Here is a 13,392-nt window from a genome sequence, read left to right as displayed (position 1 = left end):
AAGGAGCCTAAGGCCCCTCCCCCCCAGTGCTAAGGTGCTCCACCAGGATCTCCAGGTCCCCGCATCGCTTAATTCTGTAAATTTGTAAATGTATATTTTTCAACTTTTCTTCTGAACCCATGATCTCTGTCTTCATTCACAGACCCTAAATTCTACAAGAAGGGGTGAATGCAGTGAATTGGGATTCACTGGTAGTGGGTCGGGAAATGTTTGTATTGGAATATATGGGTCAGCACAATGTCGAGGGCCGAAGGGCCTGTGCTGTGTTTTGCAGGAAAGTGCACAGTGATTTTTTTTTCCAAAAGATAAGGTTGTATTTGACAAAATGTGTGGTGTTTTGGGGTCAAAAACCACAACTTTGCAGGGCCAAAATCTGGGCAGTTTTCATTTAAAAAGCCCAAACTGTGATTTACAAATTGTGTGTTTTAGTTTAAAAATCATGTCTGTACTTTGCAAAAGATGAGACAATGAGACCTAGGAGCAGGTCGGCCATTCAGCCCATCGAGTCCGCTCCACCATTTCATCATGAACTGATCCATTCTCCCACCGCCCCACTCCCCTGCTTCTCCACACAGCCTTGGTACCCTGACTGTTCAGAGAGCTGGGACTGGGAGAACATGGCAGCACTGGCAGAACTGCAGACCCATGGAGAGCGGAAACCCAGGGCTCCGTTGTGGGCTCCTACCATCCAGTCTGAATGCTGTTGGATCCGGACAGGCTTTAAAAACCTGTACATTGACCTGACGCTGGTTTTATTTGAAAAATACTGCAGCCGTGGGGGCCGCCTCCAGGATAGCAGGGCCTATGATTGGCAGCAGCCAGGAGAGGTGAGAGACTTCGGGGAAGCAGAGGACTGGCTCAGGGCACCAGGAAATGGGGAGCCCACCCCGGTTTAAGAAGGAGATGCAGAGGAGGTGACCCCTGGGACAGGATCACAGAGGCAGCCCAGAGAGGGGTTCTGTCGTTGAACCCACAGGCGGGGGGGGGGGGGTGGGGGCGATTTGAGGGAAGGAAACTCCTCAGGCTGTGAGCTGCTGACGAGTGCAGTTGAGGGATTCACAGGACAGCGGGAGACTGGCTCAAGATTGGCCGAAGTGGATCCAGGGATCTGAAGCAGGATGAGAGAGGGGACCGAGGTCCCTGAAGGGTTCCTCATCATGATGGGGGCTCAGATCTGGAGCTCAAGCTGCTGATGGTTTGGACTAGATTCTGTGTGGTAACAGGGGCTATGGGAGGGTTGGAAGCAAATTGACGGACGCTCAGTGACTCTGGGAAGGTCTCATTTGCTTCTCTTTCTCTGACTGTAAAGAGGTGCTTCAAGCAATTTCTGCCAATGTCAAATCTGTCTGCCCTACAGCAGATGAAAAACAAATTTTGTGTAATGTTGCACTGTCTTTATTACATGGCAATAAATTGAATCTTAACTCTTGGAAATGTGAGAGAGATCTGACTCTTTCATTTGTCCACACAGAGAGTGGTGCTGCCTGGAATGTAGTGGCGAGGGTGGTGATCGAGGCTGGGACAACCGGGACATTGAAGACTCTTTGACAGGCAGATGGATGTAAGGATAATAAAGGGTGACGGGTGTAAGGTGGGGAGGGGTTAGATTGTTATGGAGTAGGTTTACGTCGGTCAGCACAACATCGTGGACTGAACGGCCGGTCTGTGCTGGAATGTTCTGTGTTCAATGCTGTTGAGCAAATAAGGAGGGTTCCAACAGTCCCAGTCAGGATGGTGATAAAGATGGGGACAGATGTGGCTTTGGTGAGGGCCCCTGCTTCAGCTCCAACTCTTCCCAACAAAGCCTGTGCACCGTGCACATGGCTCAATGTCCGTGGGACCTTCTCTCGTGGTCTTGTATTTCCTTGTGACAGGAAAGGAGGGGACTTGAGCTCTGCTTCCCTGTTCTCTCCCAACAACTGATCCTAATTCTCCTCATATTTTTGCTGAATCATTGCAATTAAACACAGTTTGAATTTCCAGACTTTACTGTGGCATTCCCTGAAAAAAATTATTTCCCGCCACTCAGATTTTTTCACAGAGTCATAAAGTTTCCCAGCGTAGAAACAGGCCCTTTGGGCCAACTACAGATTGACTGTCGAGTTCAGTGCATGACGTCACATTCAACCCTGAGATTCTTGTTCCTGTAGGCGAGGCAGAGTTACCACTTCTTGGTCATGCCAAAAAGAACCAACTCAACCTACGCAGGGAAACAAATAAAGAACAATTGGGAACAAATGGTGCCATATAGATTCCGATTTATTGGCAAGTACACACATAAAAACTCAGAGATTCATTTTTCCTCTGGACAGACACAAATACCACTTATTGGAAGTCTAAAAAACTGTACACAACATACACATGTAAACACATGAAGAACTGTAAACAAAGTGTACAATACATTGGAAAAAAATAGCTAAAATCTAAGCATAAGAGTCCTTAAATGAGTCCCGTAAGCCAACTACCCAGAGCCGACGTAACCCCACTACCCACAGCTGCCTTAAACCCACTACCCAGAGCCGCCATAACACCGCCACCCAGAGCCGCCGTAAACCCACTAACCAGAGCCGCCATAACCCTACCACCGAGAGGTGCCGTAACCCCACTACCCAGAGCCAACATAACCCCACTACTCACAGCTGCCTTAACCCCATGACCCAGAGCCGCCATAACACCGCCACCCAGAGGTACCGTAACCCCACCACGCCATAACCCCACCATCCAGAGCCGCCGCAACCCCACCACCCTGAACCACCATAACCCCACTACCCAGAGCTACCATAACCCCACTTCACAGACCCACCATATCCAAACTACCCAGAATCACCGTAACCCCACTACCCAGAGCCAGCGTAACCCGACTACCCAGGCCACCATAACCCAACTAAACAGAGCCACCATAACCCCACTATCCAGAGCCGTCGTAACCCCACTAACCAAAGCCACAGTAATCCCCACTACCCAGCGCCAATGTAACCCCACTACCCAGAGCCACCGTAACCCCACTACCCTAGCCACCATAACCCAACCACCCAGAGCAACCGTAAACCCACTCTCCAGAGCCACCGTAACCCCACTACCCGTAGCCACAATAACCCGACTGCCCAGAGTCATCGTGACCCGACTACCCAGAGCCACCGTAACCAAACTACCCAGAGCCACCGTACCCACACTACCCAAGCCACCGTAATCCAACTACCCAGAGCCACCGTAACTCCACGACCCAGAGCCGCCGTAACCCCACTACACAGAGCGACCGTAACCCCACGACCCAGAGCCACTGTAACCCCATGACCCAGAGCCACCGTAACCCCACTATCCAGAGGCACCGTAACCCCACTACCCAGGGTCACCGTAGCCCGACAACCCAGAGCCACCGTAACCCCACTACCCAGAGCCACCTTAATCACACTACACAGAGCCACCGAAACACCACGACCCAGAGCCGCCATAACCCCACTAACCTAAGCTGCCGTAACCCCACCACCCTGAGGCGCCGTAACTCCACCACCCAGTGGCGCCGTCACCCCACGACCCAGAGCTGCCTTAACCCAATGACCCAGAGCCGCCGTAACCCCATGACCCAGAGACGCCATAGCCCCACTACACAGAGCCGCCGTAACCCATTACACAGAGCCGCCGTAACCCATTACACAGAGCCGCCGTAACCCCACTACCCAGTGTCGCCATAACCCTATTACCCAGAGCCGCCGTAATCCCACGACCAGGAGCCACTGTAACTCCACGACCCAGAGCCATCGTAATCCCACGACCAAGAGCCACCGTAACCCCACAACCAAGAGCCACCGTAACCCCACTACCCAGACCCACCATAACCCCACTACCCAGCGCCGCTGAAACACCACTAATCAAAGCCGCCGTAACCCCACTACCCAGAGCAGCCGTAACACCACCACCCAGAGGCGCCGTAATCCCACCATCCAGAGCTGCCGTAATCCCACCAGCCAGAGCCGCTGTAACCGCACTATCCAGAGCCGCCGTAACCCCACTAGCCAGAGCCGCCGTATCCCCACTATCCAGAGCCGCTGTAACCCCATTACCCACAGCCACCGAAACCCCACCACCCATAGCTGCCGTAACACCTCCACCCAGAGCCACCGGAACACCACTACCCAGAGCCACCATAACCCCACAACCCAGAGCCACCATAACCCAACTACCCAGGGTCACCGTAACCCGACTACCCAGATACACCGTAATCCCACGACCCAGAGCCACCGTAACCCCCACGACCCAGAGCCACCGTAACCCCACTACCAAGTGCCACCGTAACCCCACGACCCAGAGCCACCGTAACCCCACTACCCTGAGCCACCGTATCCCCACTACCCAGAACCGCCGTAAACCCACTAACCAGAGCCGCCATAACCCCACCACCCAGAGGTGCCGTAATCCCACCACACAGAGAAACTGTAACCCCACTACACAGAGCCACCGTAAACCCACGACACAGAGCCACCGTAACCCCACTACCCAGAGCCACCGTAAACCCACTAACCAGAGCCACCATGACCCCCACTACCCAGAGCCACTGTAAACCCACTACCCAGAGCCACGGTAACCCCACTACCCAGAGCCACTATAACCCCAAGACCCAGAGCCACCATAACCCCACGATCCAGAGCCAGGGTAACTCCACTAACCAGAGCCACCTTAATCCCACTACCCAGATCCACCGAAACCCCACTAACGAGTGCCACCATAACCCCATTACCCAGAGCCACCGTAACCCCACTACCCAGAGCCACCGTAACCCAAGTACCCAGGGTCACCGTAACCCGACTACCCAGATCCACCGTAATCCCACGACCCAGAGCCACCGTAACCCCACTACAAAGTGCCACCATAACCCCACGGCCCAGAGCCACCGTAACCCCACTAACCAGAGCCGCAGTAACCCCACCACCCAGAGGTGCCGTAATCCCACCACACAGAGACACCGTAAACCCACCACCCATAGCCGCTGTAATCCCATCACCCAGAAACAACGTAACCCCACTACCCAGAGCCGCCGTAACCCCACTACCCAGAGCCACCGTAACCCCACTACCCAGAGCCGCTGTAACCCCACTACCCAGAGCCACCGTAACGGCACTACCCAGTGCCACCGTAACCCCCACAACCCAGAGCCGCCGTAACCCCACTAACCAGAGCCGCCGTAATCCCACCACCCTGAGGCGCTGTAACTCCACCACCCAGTGGCGCCGTCACCCCACGACCCAGAGCTGCCTTAACCCAATGACCCAGAGCCGCCGTAACCCCATGACCCAGAGACGCCATAGCCCCACTACACAGAGCCGCTGTAACCCATTACACAGAGCCGCCGTAACCCATTACGCAGAGCCGCCGTAACCCCACGGCCCAGATTGCCGTAATCCCACGACCCAGAGCCGCCGTAACCCCACTACCCAGAGCCACCATAACCCCACAACCCAGAGCCGCAGTAAACACACGACCCAGAGCCCCCATAACCCCAAGACCCAGAGCCGTCATAACACCACCACCCATGGCCGACGTAACCCCACCACCCAGAGCCACCGTAACCCCACGACCCAGAGTCACCATAACCCCACGACCCAGAGCCACCGTAACCCCCACAACCCCGAGCCACCGTAACCCCACTACCCATAGCCACCGTAACCCCACCAGCCAGAGTTGCCGTAACCCCACCACCCATAGCCGCCGTAACTCCACCACCAAGAGCCACCATAACCCCACTACCCAGAGCCACTGTAACCCCACTACCCAGAGCCGCTGTAACCCCACTACCCAGAAACGCCGTAACCCCATTACCCAGAGCCGCCGTAACCCCAATACCCAGAGCCGCCGTAACCCCACAACCCAGAGCCGCCCTTACCCAACTACCCAGAGCCGCCGTAACCCCACTACCCAGAGTCGCCGTAACCCCTCTACCCAGAGCCACCGTAACCCCACAACCCTGAGCTGCCATAACCCCACGACCCAGAGCCGCCGTAACCCCACGAGCCAGAGCCACCGTAACCCCACGACTGAGAACCGCCATAACCTCATGACCCAGAGCCACTGTGACCCCACGATCCAGAGCTGCCGTAACCCCACTACCCAGAGCCGCCATATCTCCACGACCTAAAGCCGCCGTAACCCCAATACCCAGAGCCGCCGTAACCCCACAACCCAGAGCCGCACTTACCCAACTACCCAGGGCCGCCGTAACCCCACTACCCAGAGTCGCTGTAACCCCTCTACCCAGAGCCGTTGTAACCCCACAACCCTGAGCCGCCATAATCCCACGACCCAGAGCCGCCGTAACCCCATGACCCAGAGCCACCGTAACCCCACGATTGAGAGCCGCCATAACCTCATGACCCAGAGCCACTGTGAACCCATGATCCAGAGCCGCCGTAACCCCACAACCCAGAGCCGCCGTAACCCCACGACCCAGAGCCGCCGTAACCCCACTAGCCAGATCCGCCGTAACCCCACTAGCCAGAGCCGCCTCAACCCGACTACCCAGAGCCGCCGTAACCCCACTACCCAGAGCCGCCGTAACCCCACTACCCAGAGCCGCCGTATCCCCACTACACAGAGCCACCGTAACCCCACTACCCAGAGCCGCCGTAACCCCACTACCCAGAGCTGCCGTGACCCCACTACCCAGAGCCGCCATAACCCCACTACCCAGAGCCGTCGTAACCCTACTACCCTGAGCCGCCGTAACCCCACTACCCAGAGCCACCGTAACCCCCACTACCCAGAGCCACCGTAACCCCACTACCCAGGGCCACTGTAACCCCACCCTGTGCAGTGGCATTTCTAGTTGGGACGTGCCTTTGTTTTTGATCATTTGAAAACAGCTTAAATGTACTTATAAATACCACTGATATTATTATTTTACATTCTAAAAAATTCCAAATTCTGAAAGTGTCTGGTCCACAGGATGTCGGATAAATGATTGAGCACCTGGAAACAGAAATAAGAAAGAGTTAGAGAAGAGAAATCAAACTATTATATAAACACAATATCATAACAGTCCAATGAGAACAAGGTTGTAAATTACTTCAACAATTATAACATGGCGAATTGTAAAAAGTCACAAAATTATATAATACGACAAATTCTATCCTCTCACCTTCTGAACTTCTCGGGTAAGTACAAATAATTTCACTACCATTAAAGTAAAACACAAAATAATAAAGCAAGTTTCTAGTGATCTCATAAATTAGGAAAATATTGAATAAAAGGAGCCCATAAGCAGAGAAGGATTAAATGTGATCAAGGTAGAAGAACATCGGAGATTCCCCAAACTATCTTTTCCTTTAGCAGGCCCTTTCCACATCCAGAAGGACTATTACACAGCTGACATCCGCCAGGAGGCGCAGTCCAAATCCGGCACCTGTCAGACAGACCATCCCACAACAGGCACCTGACCAATCCTCATCTGGCATCTGGGAGGTGGACTATCCACACCTGGCACCTGGCAGGTGGACCATTCCACATCTAGCAGGCAGACCATTCCACATCTTGCAGGCAGACCATCCCACATCTGGCACCTGGCAGGCGGACCATTCCACATCTGGCAACTGGTAGGCGGACAATTCCACATCTGGCATCTGGCAGGAGGACCATCCCACATCTGGCATATGGCAGCAAAGCTATTCCACATCTGGCATCTAGCAGCAGGAACATTCCACGTTCGGCATCTGAAAGGTGGACTGTTCCACATCTGGCAGGCCGACCATTCCACATCCGGCATCTTGCAGCAGAAACATTCCACATCCGGCATCTGGGATTTGGAGGATTCCACATCAAGCAGGAGGAAGAGACTACTGGGGAAATGACCAACTCACACATACCAGAAGCAACACCAAATTAACAAAGGAGTCTGCAGATTTTCACGAATGTCAAATTCCTAAGCATTAAAATTCTGAGGATCTGTCATGGAGTCTCCATGGTGATGCATTCAAAAAAAGGGCTATTGGTTATACTGTGTGATATGCCTGAGGAGATTCATTATTGCAATGAAGACACACCTTAACCTCCACAGGTGTACTATGCAGATCATTCTGGTAGGTTGCATCACTGCCTGGTCTGGAGGTGCCATCTCTCAGGAAAATGATAATTTCGAGAGGGTGTTTAACTCTCCCTGTAACATCACAGGCACCAGAATTCACTCCAGTCAGAATCTATATATGACATGCTGTCTTAAAATAAAAGTCTCTATCATGGAAAACCTCCACCACACCAGACCATAACTTCCTCACTCTACTATCATTGGATAAGGTACTGGAGCCTGAGGAATAGAGGTCAATGCCACCATGTCAGTTTCTTCCCTGATGCCACCAGATCCTGTATAATCAATGAGCCAAAGACACAGCCTTGCTTTTTTGTGCACTGTTAACTTTATTTTTAAGAGTAGTTCTGAACGATGGTTATAAGATGAATGTTTTCTCCATCCTGCTGCCCCAAATCACCAAATATTAGGACATGTTCTTGACAATAAATCCTGATTCCGAACTTGACAAGATATGAAAGGTATCTTCACAAAAAGTGGAAATAGGTGCATGAGACCAAAAAATATGTAAACAATTACCTTCCCAGCAGGAGGCACACTGCACATCCGGCATCCGGATTGAGGCTCTTTCCACATCCGGCAGGAGGACTATTCCACATCCAGCATCTGGCAGGAGTCCCATTCCACATCCGGCAGGAGGCCCATTTCACATCCGGCATCCAGATGGAGGCCCATTCCACATCCGGCAGGAGGACTATACCACATCCGGCATCTGGCAGGAGGCCCATTCCACATCCGCCTGGTGGCCCCTTTCATATCCGGTACCCGGCAGGAGGCCCATTGCTTCAGAGGCATGAGGCTCTCTTTTAAAATATTTTCAGTGGCCTTTAAGAAACAGGAAACAAACAGAAGCCATTAATCAATGGTAATAAATAAAAAGGAAGATTCAGATAAAATACAAATTATAAAAATAATTGATCATGTCTAACCATTATATCATAACAAACAGAAATAAAGTGATAAACATTTAAACAATTATAACATATGTCTAATAGAACATGATTTAAAGAGTATACGATACTCCAAATTCCTTCACCTTCCCTTCTGAAGTTCTTTTGTGAGTACATAAAATTTCTCTATCATTAAAGAAACACAAACATATAAAGCAAGGTCCCAGTGATTAAATGTTACAAAAATGTTGAATTAAAGGTGCCCATGGACACAGAATGTTTAAATGTGAAGCTGTGGAAGAACATCTGATTAATTCAAAGTAAGGCCTGCCACCATATTACAGCGTAATTGAGTGTATTTAGGGGCAACAGCATCTTTCCAACTCATCAATATTGAACGTCGATCAACAAGGGAGGCAAAAGAGATGACATGTGGTTTTTTCATAATTCAATTCATTTAGGTTGTCTCTGTTGATCCAAAAGGAGCAATATTAGATTAGTTATCCACTTCAGGACATCCTTCAATACCATTGTTCCCTCAGTGCTGGTCAAAAAGCAACTAACTCTATCGCTCTGTACCTCACTCTGCAAATGGATCTTTGACATTCTCATTGGAAGACTACAGTCAGGACGAATTGGAAACAAGGTCTCTTCCCCACTGATCATCAACACAGGCGCAGTCCAAGGATGTGTGCTTAGCCCCCTGCTCTACTCTCTGAAAAACCCATGACTGTGTGTGGTGAGCCATAATTCCATTGCTATCGACATGACGGCGGATGACACCACAATTGACAGCAAACAATAAATGGCAATGATGAAGCGAAGAAGGAAGGACATAATCAGCTGGTTGAATGCTAACAAATCAAACTTTTCACTCAATGTCAACAAAACAAAGGACAAGATTTTGGATTCTGCAGGAAGTCAAAAGAACATGACCCAGTCTTCATGGAGGTCTCAGGAGTGCAGATGTTCACGAACGTCAAATTCCTAAGCATTAAAACTCTGAGGATCTGTCATGGAGCCTCCATGGTGATGCTTTCACAAAAGAGCCTCACCATTGGCTCTATTGTGTGATGAGCCTGAGGAGATTCATTATCGCAATGAAGACACACCTTAACCTCCACAGGTGTACTATGCAGATCATTCTGGTAGGTTGCATCACTGCCTGGTCTGGAGGTGCCATATCTCAGGAAAATCATAATTTTGAGAGGGGGTTTATCTCTCCCTGTAACATCACAGGCACCAGAATTCACTCCAGTCAGAATCTATACATGACATGCTGTCTTAAAATAAAAGTCTCTATCATGGAAAACCTCCACCACCCACACCATAACTTCCTCACTCTATTATCATTGGATAAGGTACTGGAGCCTGAGGAATAGAGGTCAATGCCACAATGTCAGTTTCTTCCCTGATGCCACCAGATCCTGTATAATCAATGAGCCAAAGACACAGCCTTGCTTTTTTGAGCACTGTTAACTTTATTTTTAAGAGTAGTTCTGAACGATGGTTATAAGATGAATGTTTGCTCCATCCTGCTGCCCCAAATCACTAAATATTAGGACATGTTCTTGACAATAAATCCTGATTCTGAACCTGACAAGATACGAAAGATATCTTCACAAAAAATGGAAATAGGTGCAGGAGACCAAAAAATATGTAAACAATTACCTTCCCAGCAGGAGGCACACTGCACATCCGGCATCCGGATTGAGGCTCTTTCCACATCCGGCAGGAGGACTATTCCACATCCAGCATCCGGCAGGAGTCCCATTCCACATCCGGCAGGAGGCCCATTTCACATCCGGCATCCGGATGGAGGCCCATTCCACATCCGGCAGGAGGACTAAGCCACATCCGGCATCTGGCAGGAGGCCCTTTCCACATCCGGCTGGTGGCCCATTTCATATCCGGTACCCGGCAGGAGGCCCATTGCTTCAAAGGCATGAGGCTCTCTTTTAAAATATTTCCAGTGGCCTTTAAGAAACAGGAAACAAACAGAAGCCATTAATCAATGGTAATACATAAAAAGGAAGATTCAGATAAAATACAAATTATAAAAGTAAATTGATCATGTCTAAACATTATATCATAACAAACAGAAATAAAGTGATAAACATTTAAACAATTAAAACATATGTCTAATAGAACATGATTTAAAGAGTATACGATACTCCAAATTCCTTCCCCTTCCCTTCTGAAGTTCTTTAGTGAGTACATAAAATTTCACTAACATTAAAAAACACAAAATATAAAGCAAGGTCCCAGTGATTAAATGTTACAAAAATGTTGAATTAAAGGTGCCCATGGACACAGAATGTTTAAATGTGAATCTGTGGAAGAACATCTGATCAATTCAAAGTTAGGCCTGCCACCATATCACAGAGGAATTGAGTATTTTTAGGGGCAACAGCATCTTTCCAACTCATCAATATTGAACGTTGAGCAACAAGGGAGGCAAAAGAGACGACATGTGGTTAATTCATAGTTCAATTCATTTATGTTGTCTCTGTTGATCCAAAAGGAGCAATTTTGGATGAGTTATCAACTTCAGGACGTCCTTCAATACCATTGTTTCCTCAGTTCTGGTCAAAAATCAACTAACTCTATCCCTCTGTACCTCACTCTGCAATTGGATCTTTGACATTCTCATTGGAAGACCATAGTCAGGACGAATTGGAAACAAGGTTTCTTTCCCACTGATCATCAACACAGGCGCAGTCCAAGGATGTGTGCTTAGCCCCCTGCTCTACTCTCTGTAAACCCATGACTGTGTGTGGTGAGCCATAATTCCATTGCTATCGACATGTTGGCGGAAGACACCACAATTGTCAGCAAACAATAAATGGCAATGATAAACCGAAGATGGAAGGACATAGATTAGCTGGTTGAATGCTAACAAATCAAACTTTTCACTCAATGTCAACAAAACAAAGGATAAGATTTTGGATTCTGCAGGAAGTCAAAAGAACATGACCCAGTCTTCATAGAGGTCTCAGGAGTGCAGATGTTCACGAACGTCAAATTCCTAAGCATTAAAACTCTGAGGATCTGTCATGGCGCCTCCATGGTGATGCTTTCACAAAAGAGCCTCACCATTGGCTAAACTGTGTGATGTGCCTGAGGAGATTCATTATCGCAATGAAGACACACCTTAACCTCCACAGGTGTACTATGCAGATCAATCTGGTAGGTTGCATCACTGCCTGGTCTGGAAGTGCCATATCTGAGGAAAATCATAATTTTGAGAGGGTGTTTATCTCTCCCTGTAACATCACAGGCACCAGAATTCACTCCAGTCAGAATCTATACATGACATGCTGTCTTAAAATAAAAGTCTCTATCATGGAAAACCTCCACCACCCAGACCATAACTTCCTCACTCTACTATCATTGGATAAGGTACTGGAGCCTGAGGAATAGAGGTCAATGCCACCATGTCAGTTTCTTCCCTGATGCCACCAGATCCTGTATAATCAATGAGCCAAAGACACAGCCTTGCTTTTTTGTGCACTGTTAACTTTATTTTTAAGTCTAGTTCTGAACGATGGTTATAAGATGAATGTTTGCTCCATCCTGCTGCCCCAAATCACCAAATATTAGGACATGTTCTTGACAATAAATCCTGATTCTGAACCTGACAAGATATGAAAGGTATCTTCACAAAAAGTGGAAATAGGTGCATGACACCAAAAAATATATAAACAATTACCTTCCCAGCAGGAGGCACACTGCACATCCGGCATCCGGATTGAGGCTCTTTCCACATCCGGCAGGAGGACTATTCCACATCCAGCATCCGGCAGGAGTCCCATTCCACATCCGGCAGGAGGCCCATTTCACATCCGGCATCCGGATGGAGGCCCATTCCACATCCGGCAGGAGGACTAAGCCACATCCGGCATCTGGCAGGAGGCCCATTCCACATCCGGCTGGTGGCCCATTTCATATACGGTACCCGGCAGGAGGCCCATTGCTTCAAAGGCATGAGGCTCTCTTTTAAAATATTTCCAGTGGCCTTTAAGAAACAGGAAACAAACAGAAGCCATTAATCAATGATAATACATAAAAAGGACGATTCAGATAAAATACAAATTATAAAAATAATTGATCATGTCTAACCATTATATCATAACAAACAGAAATAAAGTGATAAACATTTAAACAATTATAACATATGTCTAATAGAACATGATTTAAAGAGTATAGGATACTCCAAATTCCTTCCCCTTCCCTTCTGAAGTTCTTTAGTGAGTACATAAAATTTCACTATCATTAAAGAAACACAAACATATAAAGCAAGGTCCCAATGATTAAATGTTACAAAAATGTTGAATTAAAGGTGCCCATGGACACAGAATGTTTAAATGTGAATCTGTGGAAGAACATCTGATTAATTCAAAGTTAGGCCTGCCACCATATCACGGAGTA

General features: G+C 48.9%; 1 protein-coding gene and 1 long non-coding RNA gene across 2 annotated transcripts; both read right to left on the bottom strand.

The window, feature by feature from the left end:
• Positions 1–2,241: 2,241 nt before the first annotated feature.
• LOC138750300 (ice nucleation protein-like) lies at positions 2,242–8,701 on the bottom strand. Its single transcript, XM_069912397.1, has 2 exons — positions 8,591–8,701; positions 2,242–6,960 (listed from the first exon to the last, which is right to left on the bottom strand). Exon 2 carries the CDS (start codon positions 6,842–6,844, stop codon positions 5,426–5,428), a length of 1,419 nt encoding a protein of 472 aa, XP_069768498.1. The 5' UTR covers positions 6,845–6,960; positions 8,591–8,701; the 3' UTR covers positions 2,242–5,425.
• Positions 8,702–8,748: 47 nt separating this feature from the next.
• LOC138750301 (uncharacterized) lies at positions 8,749–12,844 on the bottom strand. The gene is made up of 3 exons (XR_011349241.1): positions 12,674–12,844; positions 10,633–10,938; positions 8,749–8,896 (listed from the first exon to the last, which is right to left on the bottom strand). It is a non-coding gene; the product is annotated as an uncharacterized lncRNA (long non-coding RNA).
• Positions 12,845–13,392: the final 548 nt, after the last annotated feature.

This window comes from Narcine bancroftii, unplaced genomic scaffold (assembly GCF_036971445.1).
Source record: "Narcine bancroftii isolate sNarBan1 unplaced genomic scaffold, sNarBan1.hap1 Scaffold_114, whole genome shotgun sequence".
Lineage (NCBI taxonomy): Eukaryota > Metazoa > Chordata > Chondrichthyes > Torpediniformes > Narcinidae > Narcine > Narcine bancroftii.
Note: the sequence above shows the minus strand (reverse complement) of the source record. Positions and strands in the feature narration are given on the sequence as shown.

Bases quoted from the DNA above. Each gene is read 5' to 3' on its own strand.
- LOC138750300 (XM_069912397.1), bottom strand. From the start codon at position 6,844: ATGATCAAAAACAAAGGCACGTCCCAACTAGAAATGCCACTGCACAGG.